The sequence below is a fragment of the Pteropus medius genome, unplaced genomic scaffold (genome assembly GCF_902729225.1).
Source record: "Pteropus medius unplaced genomic scaffold, Ma_sr-lr_union100, whole genome shotgun sequence".
In the NCBI taxonomy this organism is placed as follows: domain Eukaryota; kingdom Metazoa; phylum Chordata; class Mammalia; order Chiroptera; family Pteropodidae; genus Pteropus; species Pteropus medius.
Genome location: NW_024344241.1, coordinates 3,431,383 through 3,444,760, shown reverse-complemented (window position 1 = coordinate 3,444,760; position 13,378 = coordinate 3,431,383). Strand labels below are relative to the sequence as shown.

The window sequence follows — 13,378 nt, the reverse complement described above, 5'->3', positions numbered from 1 at the left end:
AGGAAACCAACCCTAGGACAGCATAAAGATGCTTATGAAGAAGTAAAATGAGAATAAGAGAAAATGGCTTCCCCGCCCTCCCCCAGAAAAGTTAGTGACCAGATCGAAAGAGGTTTGATCAAGCACAAGTGCACTAGATTAGATTTGCAAGGCTGAAATTGCCTACTGATCATTTCCATGGCAGAAACCACAGACAATTATGTACATTCCGGGTCAGCAACGTGGGAGATAAAACTGTCTAAAACACTATCAATGACAAATGTGAGCTCATAACTCTGCTGAAACTGAAACCAGTTATGAAAGAGAACTACTAGATGCCCTAGGCCTGCACACAAAGTATTCTAGGCAATCTTACAAATCAAATAGTTAGCATACATCTTTGAGGCTCTACTTCATGAATGCCTCTGCACAATGGAGGGGGTGAGGGGGCCAATTTTTTATTTGTTTCTTTGTTTATTTTTTTGACTTTTGTTTGTTTGTTTGTTTGTTTGTTTGTAAGTGTGTTTGAATCTTGACTCTAAAGGTTAATACAACCTCTCTGAGTCTAGATTTTCCCATCTATGAAATGAAGAAAACCATACCTATCTCTCAAGATCATTATTTATTATAGCAGTCTGGGTCTGGTCCGGAAAACAGAACCATATCAATTATTTTAACAGAGAGAATTTAGTATAGGGAATTAGTTAAGCAGTTGCTAGAGAAACAAAAAAGCAAAAAAGAGGCAGTGAGGAAGCAGCTACCACCCCAAGGGAGCAGAGGGCAGAGATTAGAGCTATTAGAACCTACGACCTTAAAAAAAGTCTCCTGTGAGGAAGGGGTGACAGCTTCTGAGGTACTACTGACACCACAGGAGCTTAGAGACCCACAGAGGTGAGCCTCAGCTAATATGGGGAAGGGGCAGCAGAGAGCTGAACACTGGAACCAGTCGCCACTGCCAGGGTGATAAGCTATCACCGGGTAACACTCTCAAGGATCAGTGAGAATGCAAGAAGGAGCAGGTTCCTTTCCCACTCAGCCTCGGTCTCCCTCTGGCACCTCTCTGGCAGAAATGTGACTGCAGAGAGCCCCGGATTTATAAAGCAGAGCTCAAAAGGCCGGATTTGGAGCTGAGAGAAGATTGCTTAATACATGGCCCATTCATCCATTCATTATGTCCATTTATGGAGTGTTTACTGTGTGTCCAACAATCAGTCTCTCTGCTAGACACTGGGGAGTCTGAAAAATTAAATAGAGCTCTTATAAAGTGCACAGCTCAGTGACTAGTGCAACAAAGACCCAGCTCTACTCCCTCAGGCCCAGTGGGAAACATAAAGGAAAAGGGAAAAGAAAACAAAACACAACAAAACACCAACTCCTGCTTGTCAGGAGTTCTGTATTTGGATGAAGTGTTGCAGGATAAGTCAAAGCACAAAGTACAAAGTCATACATGTTTGTACACTTTAAAAAGTGTTTCAGACATAACCGTTTTAAGAATTTAGGGAAGCAAATGAATATTTTGGAGACTATCAGAGAAGCCTTCACAACAAAGACAGGACAATGGCCCAGAGGGGTGAGACTAGAAATGGGAGGAGGCGCATGAGCAAATCAAACATGGTGGGAACTTGCCACACACTTACGCTGCAGCCTCATCTGAAGGGATGGAAGAATGGTTGGTAACACGGAGGATGGAAGATGGGCCCAGCCGAACGTTTCTTGACTCTATTCACGGTGTAGAAGAGCCCTTGGAGCTTTTTAAATGAGTAGAAATTACGTGTAAAAAATATTAGCTTTGTAGTCTTTATTATAGCTAGCACAATACCTCACATATAGTGGAATATTTGGGGGAAAAAAGTATTATATTGAATAGGATGAGATGGGATGGGATGGAATTTTGAAGGCAGGTCTTAACTTTGAAAATATGCATTTATTTCCCTCTGTTTTATTTTATTTTATTTTATTTTATTTATCTTAATTAGTTTCAAGTATACAGTACATTGGTTAGACATCTATATAATTCATAAAACGATCCTCCCAATTGTCCCTCCCTCCCCTGGCCCTCCACCTAGCCAACGTATTAATGAACTGCATTCCCTATGCCGTGCTCTCCATCCCTGTGACCATCCATCAGCCACTAATTTGTACTTCTTTAATCCTTCACCCCATTCTCCTAGCCTCCCAATCCCCCTATGCCTCTGTCCATCACCAAATTGTCCACAACTTTTGCGAATCTGTTTTTGATTAGTTTGTTCTTTTTATTCCTTCGATTCCGCATATAAGTGAAATCATATAGTGTTTATCTTTCTCTTTCTGACTTAAATACCTTCTAGGTCCATCAAAGCAATATCTTTTTCCATCCCCTTCCTTTTAGTATGCGTGTGTCTTTTAATATGAGGTGAGGCTCTTGTAGGCAGCATATGTAGGGATATTGCTTTCTTTTCCTTTCAACCACTCTATCTTTTGATTGGAGCACTTAATTCTTTTCCTTTTGAGGTACTTATTGATAGGAACATAGTTGTTACCATTCTTTATTCCTGTTTTTGATACATATTTTTCTTCTTAAAGAAGTCCCTCCAACATTTCTTGTAATACTGGCTTGGTGGTGACAAATTCCTTTAGCTTATTCGTGTCTGGGAAGCTCTTTATCTGCCCTTCGACTTCAAATGATAGCTTTGCTGGATAAATTATTCTTGGTTGTAGATCCTGGGTCTTCACCTGTCAAATATTTTGTGCCAAGCCCTTCTGTCCTGCATAGTTTCTTTTTGAGAAATCAGCTGTCAGTCATGTGTGTTTCCTTATAGGTAACTATCTGTTTTTCTCTTGCTGCTTTTAGTATTCTTTCTTTGTATTTAAACTTTGGCATTTTAATTATGATGTGTCTTGGTGTGGGCCTCTTTGGATCCCTGGTTTTGGGAATTCTCTGAGCTTCCATTTCTTCACCAGGTTAGGGAAGGTTTCCATCATTATTTCTTCAAACAGTTGTTCAACGTCTTGTTTTCCTTCAGGTACGCTGATCAGACGGATATTCGGACCCTTAATAGTGTCTCATATGCTCCTTAAATTATTTTTATAGTCTTGGCATCTTTTTTCTTGCTATTCTGATTGAGTGTCCTTAGCTTTTCCATCCTCTAGGTAGGTTATTTGATCCTCTTCTTTATTCAAATCGTCTATTCCTTTGTTTATTCCATTTAATATACTTCTCATCTCGAATAATGTGTTCTTCATTTCAGATTGGTTACCTTTTATAATTTCCATTTCCATTTTTATGTTTTTTATCTTTGTTGAAGTTCTCACTGAATTCATCTACACTTCCCAAAAGTTCATAGAGCATCTTTATAACCAGTGTTTTGAACTCTGCATCTGTCAGATTACTTGACTCCATTATATCTGGATCTCTGTTCTATTCTCTCATATGGTTTCTGCTTCTTTGTCTTCCCATTTGGCTGCCTTTCCATGTATGTTTCTATGTACTAAGCAAAGTTCCTAAGTCTACAAGTCTTATTAGTGTGGATTTGTGAAGTAGGTGTCCAGTCGCACAGTCCTGAGAGGGATTCAGCTGCAGGTCAATTTTAGCCCCAGCCTGTGCCCCTCTGGGGCCACCTGTTAAGATTCAGCAAGCAATCCACAGATGCTGTGCTTATAGTTGCCTCAAAAGGCCACACCAGAAACCGAGGCCAGCTGCCTCCAGTGTGAGTCTTAGCAAGGAGCACCTGACTCACTGAGGAGATACCTGGTGTGGCTTGGGTGGGGCCGCAAGTTGGGGGAGGCCGGATTTCAGAGAATCCTCTGGGCAGAGAGACCTCTATTATCCAGTTTAATGATGTCTCGGCTATGGCGGCGTTGTGTCCCCCACTGGGTTGGTGGGGACTCAACAGGGAACGATGGATACTGCCGCCACTTTTGTGCAGAGCAAGTCTTGCCTAGGCCCTCACTCAGACAATGTCTCCCTGTAAATCCCTGGTGCCTCCTGCGCACAGCCTAATTGTCACTGGTGCTTATAACGAGCAGGTCTGTCACCGCAAATTTCCTCTACGGACTCGGCCCCTTTAAGAGGCATCTGCCACTGCTGCTGCTGCTGTCACAGCCTCACTTATCCAATCGCTCACTTAGCCGTTGGATACCCAGCAGCCCAGTGTCCTTACCCCCTTCTACCTTCTGCAGGGTGCTCTCTTGGACTTCTCTCTAGTTGTATGGCTTATTCCTCTAGATCCCAGGTGATTTTTCCTTGCTGCTGCTGCTCCTTGTTTCCTTCACAACTTTGATTTGGTTACCAGAGGAATGAACAGAGCTTCTAACAGCTATGTCATTTTTTTCCACCTCCCTCTGTTTTAATTATAAAAATAAATACTTTGTAAAATGTTCTGTGTGATCAATGAGCTATTTTTAGTCTAAATTCAGGAAATAAAAAGATTCGACAATGAAAAAAATTAAAATAAAGAGGTAACCCACCCATCAAGACACTGTGTTCATTTCACAGACTGAGACCTTAACTTCAGAGTGAATACGATGTTGACCAACGTAGACTTTGCAGAAACTGGGAGGGGCTGTTTAAAGATCATGGACCTATGCAAGAAGAGTATTGGAAGACATGTTTTTGAGTCAATTTTAGTGATTCATATAGAAAAAATAACATAATTGGTGTGAATTTTTAATATGAATTTGCAGAGTATACAGTGCACCCACATCTAATCTCTTGTTTTTTCCTTGGCAGATCCATTACAAGATTTTGGCTTTTCCATTGAACAATGTTCCAAACAATTAAAATCAAATCTCAACATTAGATTTGGAATCATTCTGAGTGAGTAAAAGTTATTGACATAAAATAAAACATTGCACAGCCTCTTCCTGGTTCACACACACAACCACTTATACTAACTGTATTGCTGGCAAAGCTGCTATTCTCCATCACTTTCTGGAATTAACTATATTTCCATCTTCATTTTCAGTTCTCTCTCCGGGTTATGTCTAGATAGAGTAGAACTCTCATTGAATGCTGTGCTTTTGCACTGAAAAGACTCTAGATGCTCATTTAAATGATATGAGCACCTGGAATCAGCATGTCCAACAAAGAAAGAAAATATTTTAAGCCTAAATATTGATCTCAGAAGCTCAGAAGAGAGCTTCTGCCTAGTTATCACAGCAATGAATAAGTCTACTACTGGCAGCAAGGCTTATCTTTGTGTTATTTTATTTCTCAAATAGCTAATGTAAATTCTTAAAACTTGACACAGGCAAAGATGTAATATCTTCTCCCTCTACCACAATCAATGAGCAAGAATGCTTTCTGATTATTTTTATATGGTCATGCCATTATAGTTAGTCACTATATTGCTATAGCTACTAGAGTATCTCCTTTCTAAAACAGTTTTATCAAAAGCAGAGCAGAAGGATTTAATAAACTTAGCATTTGGATTTATTCCAGAAAAATGGAGGAAACATTCTCAGAGTCCAAGAACTCTCATGCATCTTCATATTTTCAAACCCTTGCACAATATCTGAACTCTATAGCAGCTTAGTACATTAAATGATTGAAAGAAAGAAAGAAAGAAAGAAAGAAAGAAAGAAAGAAAGAAAGAAAGAAAGAAAGAAAGAAAGAAAGAAAGAAAAGAAAGAAAGAAAGAAAAGCCAAATGGAAAGAAGAGTAAGCAGAACATAAAAGGAAGGAACAGGAAAAAGTTCCAGAAAGAACTGGAAGCCAGCACTGAAGAGAGCACCCTGAAGCTTCCTGTGTAACTATGCTACAATATCTGCCTAGCAATAGTGGGGAGTATGCAAGTTTGACTACACCCCAGTGCTCTCAGGGGAGGTATGTGATACTATGTAGCTGAGAAGTTGTAGAGGCCTGACCTGCAGCAATCACATCAACCCACCATGGCATCATGGCAGGGCAGCACAGAGATAAACTACCTTGCCCCAGGTAGATAAAGTTTGTGAAAGGGCCGCATCTCATATCCCTTGCAGCACTATCTAAATGATGTTTTACCAAGAAAAGAAGAAAACTGTTCCTCATATAGCACAGACTTTTAGAAATGAAAGGCCTTCAGGCTCATACTTTCATAAACTTTGAATGCTTTGGCATACAGCAAAAGATAGTAAAGCTAATCCTTTCTTTCCCTTTAGGAGAGAACATCAGACAGTTGTATCTTGACATAACTCTCTTCACTAAAGAAGAACCCATTTTTAGTTACTCCTATCCGGTCTGTGAAGAGGATCTACCCAAGTTTTCTTTCTGTGGAAGAAGGAAAGGGGGTAAGCTGCCTCTCTTGCTCACTGGGTTCTACCCCTCACCTGTAGACAAACTTAACCTCACTTGTCAGCTTATAACTGCTGTGTCATATGCTGTTATATAAAAATAGCCCACCCACAGGGCCCACCTTACAAGGTGGGTGTGAAAATCCAATGAAATATGCCTACGAGGCAGTTTATAAACAGAATGATGTTAATATTCGTGGTGGCACCTTATAATAAAGGCTGGCAACAGAAGGAACCTATAGTTTCCCCAGATCCATTGAGGTTCAAAGTATTTCCAGGTTTCTCCTCACCAATCTCTTTACTGGCAGGGTCTCTTCAATATAGCAATGGACTCTGAAAAAGAAAAAAAAAAGCTTTCTAAATGTCAGCATTTTACTGTGGTCTTTCCCATTCGAGTCATTGACTGATGGGGCATTAGGTGGCTAGACTTAATGCACAGAAGCATAAAACCCATTGTATTGTGCCTTCTCTTTCTTCAATTCACTAATCTCCCACCCCCTCCCGTGCACACTTGAGAAGAGCACAGGAACCCCACTTCCGCCTGTCCCCACCTCTCCTCTCCTCCAGTCCTCACCCAGCATCTTCACCAAGGCCCCGAGATGCCTCTGTTTATTTACCTAAAACTTTGGTCTGGTCTGTAACGGGCCCTCCCCAGAAGTTGTTCTCTCCTTCATTCCCAGGCCTCTTTTCTATTCCCATTGGCCAAAGGGGAGCATACCCCTCACCCCACACCCTAGAAATACCCACTCATCTACTTCCTCATTCAAAGAAGCCAGAAGGAAATCACTCAATTATGCTTTCTAAACAAATGATCTAGAGGAAATTAGGATCCCCTTCCCATAGTAAGGGATGCAGACAAAGGAAGTTTGTCTGTGCAAGAAAAGAAAACAGAGAATTTAAGGGAGTAAAGACCGGATGAAGTCAGTGGACTTGGCTGTATTGTGCAGATTGCCAACCTCAGCTCAGCTCTCCCTTCTCACCCTTTTCTCTGCTCCCTGAAGAGTGTAATACATACATTTATTATAGCACTTGCTATGTTGGCTTATAATTGTTTATTTCCCCTTGTCATCCCCAATAGACTATCAGTTTTTTGAGGATAGATAGTATCATCTTCATCTCTTTATTTCCAGAATTTTGAATGTACCTGATACATAGAGAGTTCTAAATACAGCAATCATACAGAGTGAAAAGGCTAACATTTTGAAACATTTATATTAGGCACTGTTCTAAAAGCTTTATATCCAGTAAGTCATTTACTTACTACTCCAAGCTCGAGAGTTAGTATTACTAATACTCTAACTATAGATGCAGAAACTTAGGCACAGAGAGTTTTAGAAACTTGTACCAAGTCACAGAGCTTGTAGGAGACCGTGGGTCAAAGGCTGGCTCCAGGGCCCATAATCTTAACTTCTAAAAAATGCGGAAACAAAAGAAGCAACAACAAAATGGATAAATGTACCTTTTGGCCAGGAGTTTATTTAAAATTATTTAAAATTCTTTCTGGCCAGTGATCTGATTTTGTTTCAGTCTGAGACAGTTTTTTCTTCCTAGCTAATCTACCATAGCATGATTAGTCAGTTTTTCTCTCCGAACTTACTGAAAATATTTTTGATTAATCAGGTGCATTCATGTATTTCCTCAGCATGGTGAACTCTTCATTAGTTGGTCCTTATTTAATCTTTCCTACCTGCCCTCAGCCATTCTTGTCCCAAACTCCTCACCCCACAATCAGCCATTCTTTTCTTCCTTCCTCCCTCCCTCCCTTCCTTCCTTCCTTCCTTCCTTCCTTCCTTCCTTCCTTCTTCCTTCCTTCCTTCCTTCTTCCTTCCTTCCTTCCTTTCTTCAACATTGACTAAGTCCCTACTCTGTGTCTAACACTTCAGGAAGCCTGAAGATGAACCAACTATGATTTCTGCCTTCAAGGACATTTAAGATGGACTAGCTACTGTATGCAGTGTGTGCTTTAAAGAGATACAAACAAAATGCCAAGGAAACTTGAGGGGCATAGTTCATCCCCAACAGGTTCAACATGTTTGAACACAGAAAGTCTGGGAAATTTAATACAGAATTAGTTTCCTGTTTGCCTTAAGGTTATTTGAAAGCCTTTTACAGACTTCTTAGCATATGAGTGTATGTGTGCATATTTGTGCATAGCATAATAACACTGGTGGTCTGCAAGCATTCTTGATTTTATAGAATGTTTTAGAGAAATTCAAAGCATCTTGAGCTGATAATTAAACAATAAACTCCTGAGAATGACTGACAACTTCATGGGCTGCCACCTATAGCCAGCATCTATAGTCCTATCTGCTGTCTTTTGCTTATCTTTCCAAGTTTTCCCCAAAATAAATATTCTTAAATGCAAATGTGGAAACAGGTGTGCTTGAAAGTACTACCAACTTAGTAAGAAAGAAACAATACTGGGCTGCCCTTCTTTATTCTCTAGATCGAGTTTCCCTGTCTCCCTCCGGGATGATGGAAATGGTTTCCTAACTGGTTTTCCTATCTCCAAACTGCTGCCAGGGTAGCCTTCTCAAATACAGATCTGATGTCACTGCACTTCCCAAAAGACTTCAAGGATCCCATTTCTGTAGAACAAAATCTAAGTTCTTTAGTGACCAAAGTTTATCCAGATTTAACTTTAACCAATTTCTCCAGCCACATCTTGGCTCACATACACCTTTAGCAACAGCTTCATCAAATTATTTGCCACTTTCTAATCACGTTCTGTGTTTTTACACACATGATGGTTCCCTTAACCTCTAATGCTTGTTTCCCATTTGTCTTCCATCTAGACCTCACTCAGTTATCACCTCCTCTCAGAAAACTTCTTCCAACCCCCAGCTAGTGAATTGCTTCCTCTGGATGCACCTGGAACATCACCTTCTCACTTATCTGAGGCAGAATTATGTTTTGTATTCTATAGTTAGATTGTGTGTGTATGTGTATGTGTTTTGTATTCAATAGTCAGATGTGTGTGTGTGTGTGTTCCTTAAAGGCAGACACTTCAAAATTTGAACTCTTCGAAAGCAGGAATATCTCTTGCTCCTCTGTTTCTATATACTCTGCAGACAAAGGGAGCCTGGCACAGAGTAAAGATATAATAAATACTTGCTTTATTGAATGTGCATGTGATGGATTGAATGCAAGTATACCAACTCCAAAGTTACTATTTAATGATGTTTATGCATGCCACAGACACAGGCAGATTAAATTCTAGCAAATAATAAGTTATCTTGTCCTCCAAATTTAAGAAAACCTATTTTTTCCTCTATGAGTGGTTTTAATAGAATTAATAAAATAGAAGAGATATTATTCCCCCAAAACTAAGGTGTCCAATTCAGTTTAGAAGCTCAGAAGGCTGGTATTTACCTTAACTGAATACTGGATAGTGCTTCAGCCATTTGTTTGCCTTATTGCCCTGGGGTTAATAGCTGCCTAGGCAGGCTGAGAAGCCAGAACTCAGGAAATTGTCAGGAAATCTCACATAGTATAACGTGATCAGAAAAGTGATATACAAATGCTGCATGAACAAATAATTATATAAACTAATAAGCCAGAAAAACTAAAACCTTAAATTCAGAGGCCTCTTGGGTTATTAAAATTTTTTAACCCATCCACCAACCTATTGCAAGAATGATTCTATTGAAAAGAAGTGATTACTTCTAAGACCAGAATTAACAGGAAAGCACAGCACCGAGGAGAACTGAAGTCAGTCCAAACCCAGGCACAAGCTGCTTCGGACATATTGAGCAGGAAGCAAAGTTCCTCTGGGATTTGCAGGTCTTTCTTAGCAGAGCAGTGAGAAAACTTGGTGTTCACTGCGGGCAGCCTATTACGACGTCAGTTGTAGGTGAATTGTTTGATATTTCCTCTGCAACCTGCATCCCACTGGCTGTTCTCCAAGCCAGATAAAATTACAAAATGGCTTAGGCCTAGTGAGACTGTGTGAATAAAATGTTCTCTTTTCTTCTGCATCTTTCTCAGGTAGCTCTAAGGCAAGAGTATATTGGATCTGAAGCCCAAGTGATTGATGTTCTTTGGGCATTATCATTTACAGTGTGATTAATAATTTGGAGGAAACAGTTTATATGTCCAGTTATAGGGGATTGACTAAGTAGATCATTGTTCCACCAAACAAAAGTACAATATGCTGTGCTTTTAAACAATGTTGTAGGAGATTATTAAATTACATGAAATAAACTCATAAAGATATTGTCATGACAAACAAGCTTGTTATAAAAGAGTACTCACTATTAGATCCTGTTCTTATTAAAATGTGTCTAAGTGTATACACCAAACAAATTCTGAAATTGTATACATTTAGGCGCTTAGTAGTGGTTATCTCTAAATGATGAAAGAGTAGATCTTTACTGTCATCTTTTTTGGAAATCATCTTGTTTTTATAGTAAATTTATATGGTTACTGTTTAATATTTGTTGATCATTGTAGGAAACACTAGAGAGGATGAATTCTCTTTCTCTGTAGAGTACATGAGAGTTTTCAAAAAGAATCATAACCTACTTCACATTTAATGATGTTTGGAGTTAAACAGAAAATTCTGAATCAAACAGTTTTATAGACCATCTACCATCCATTATACATATTATCCCTGGGATATCCCCAGCCTCTGTACCCACTGTTGGTTCATTGAGAAGGTCCCATAACAGGCCTCTGTTCTACTTCCTACTCCATTAATGCTCATCTAATTCCTTTCTTTCCTAAGCCGGTCATACAGATTAATTTGCTTTACTTGATCGTCATGCTTTCAAATTGGCTCCATCAGGTCAACATCAGTTTTTAAGACTACGTTGGAATTAACTGAATGTTCTTAGTGACCACACTTAATTATTAACCCTCAGGAGGGAAGTGCAGTAAACTTCCTTAATATTCAAGTTAAGAAGAGTAATGCTAGTAGAAGCTCTGTGGAGTTAGTTAGTTTTGGCCTGGTCCATAGTCACCAACTGTGCCCTTTCACCAGGGGATCTCAATCTTGGTGACACATTAGTTAGCCACATGTGGCTACTCAGCCACAGCAACATAGTTGATCTAAATTTAGATGTACTGTAAGTGTAAAACACAGACTCAATTTGAAAGACAATATGGAAAAAAGCAAAATATCTCAAATTGTTAAATTGGTTATATATTAAAATGATAATATTTGGGATATAGTGAGTTAAATAAACTATATCATCAGTACATTATTAATTATTTATCAACAATAAAACATTATTAACATATTGTTAAAATTAATTTCAATTTCTTAAATGTGCCTACTAAAAAACAAAATTATACATGCAACTGTCATATTTCTTTTAGGCAGTGATGCATTATAACCTCCCTTTAAAATTTTTTTTTTATGGTGACATTGGTTAACGAAATCCAATGTTTCAGCTGTATACTTTAACAGTAAAGCATATATATATTTATACTGTGTGTTCACTTCCCATAGTTACCCTTTAAATTTTTTAAGATCCCAACACTGACCACTTCAGACTGATTAAATCAGAATCTCTGGGGATAGGACCAAAGCCACCTGATTTAAACATTCAGCCAAGGTTGAGGACTAGTGCCTTAGCCCCAGGCAGGCATTGCATGATGAGAACCAACGTTATCCTAGCACTTAATATGTGCCAGGAACTTTTCCAGGTACACGATATGTAATAACTAATTTACTGTTGCATCAACCTTATGACATATAGAAACTATTGTTATTAGTCTAACGTTAACAAATGAGGATATTGAGATCCAGAAAAGTTACTTACCCAAAGTCACAAAGCCAGCGGGCAGTGGAGCCAGGTTTCTCTCCAAAAAGTCGGGCTCAAGACATTTGCTCTTAACCTATCTGCTACATACCCTCTTTGAACATAAAGAAAACTCTGCTGGAGAAGTATAACTCATTTTATCCCTCTACTAGGGCTGAAAAAGAGGATTTAACAGGCATGAGCAAATTATAGGAATCAAGTGATCATCTTTGGGTATAACCAGCCATTATATAAGGCAGTGTTCCTCCAAGTGTGGTCCCCAGACCAGCAACATCAGCATCATCAAAGAATGTAGTAGGATACAGATTTTTGGTTTCTACCCAGACTTCATAAATAGAAACTCTGGGATTGGGGCTTAGCACTCTGTATTTTATTGAGCCCTCCAGGTCACCGGTCAGCAAACGTTTCCTGTAAAAGGCAAGATAATAAATATTTTAGGCTTTGCAGACCATATTGTCTCTGTCACAACTACTCAACCCTGATGTTGCAGCATAAAAGGACTGTATACAATATGGAAATGAGTGGGCATGGCTGTGTGTGAACAAAACTTTACCGATGAATACTATTATCTGAAATTAAATTTCATATAATTTTTCATGTCTTGAAATAGTATTCTTCTTTTGAGCTTTTTTCCTACCATTTAATATGTAAAAACCATTCTTAGCCCACAACTGCTCAAAAATGGCCATGCTTAAATTTGAGAATGACTGCTGTAAAGTAAGAATCAGGGCTCTCAATCAGCATTATTGAGCACAGATACCCCCAGGATTTCACTATGGTGAACACTGACATGAAGTTCAGAAAAAATTCAGATCCAGGTTATTTAGGAAAGTGTAGTAACTCCATTTTAACTATACTTTGCCAGAGCCAACGAATTAGCTTTGAGACAAGGAACAGGGACTTAACACAAAGGCCGATAAGAGAGGCAATGTGCAGGGAAGAAAGAGCACCTTATGAAAAAACCAGAGAGCAGGATTCATGGTCTCCTCCCCTTCCTGCAGCTACCGCTTACAGCCTGGCGACAGAGGCCTTTCTGGCCAAAGGATCGTGTAATCTCTGGTTCTCAGTTCTTTCACCTATAAAATGGGAGTAACCGTAATTCTTTACTGGGTAATAGTGGAAACCTAAAAAAGAAAAGAGGTATAACATGCCTGGCGTGTTAGAAAGCATGTAATAAACATAAAAATAGTGTCTCTCTCTGCTTCCTCCCTTATCTAAGAGATCTTGAGGCAGGTGGTGGAACAGGTTGAGTGACTTACAGCTGCTTTATAAACTCGGGCTAGGGTCCCCCATAGAAACGAGCCAGGGGTGAGGATTCTGACTCAAACCATCTCACCCGAAGCCAGGGGGCAGCTGGCCCACACTGTTCCAATCTGCTCGGGATC

At 39.4% G+C, this 13,378-nt stretch overlaps 1 protein-coding gene and 1 long non-coding RNA gene across 2 annotated transcripts in view; one reads left to right on the top strand and one right to left on the bottom strand.

Moving 5' to 3' along the window:
- LY86 (lymphocyte antigen 86) overlaps positions 1 to 13,378 on the top strand; it is a 70,000-nt gene that overhangs the window by 33,034 nt on the left and 23,588 nt on the right. The window contains exons 2-3 of the mRNA XM_039869402.1: positions 4,688 to 4,774; positions 6,097 to 6,225. Coding sequence (XP_039725336.1) covers positions 4,688 to 4,774; positions 6,097 to 6,225 — 216 coding nt within the window. The remainder of the gene's footprint in view (positions 1 to 4,687; positions 4,775 to 6,096; positions 6,226 to 13,378) is intronic.
- Positions 6,395 to 13,287, bottom strand: LOC120607683 (uncharacterized). The gene is made up of 3 exons (XR_005654196.1): positions 12,944 to 13,287; positions 11,994 to 12,401; positions 6,395 to 6,561 (listed from the first exon to the last, which is right to left on the bottom strand). It is a non-coding gene; the product is annotated as an uncharacterized LOC120607683 (long non-coding RNA).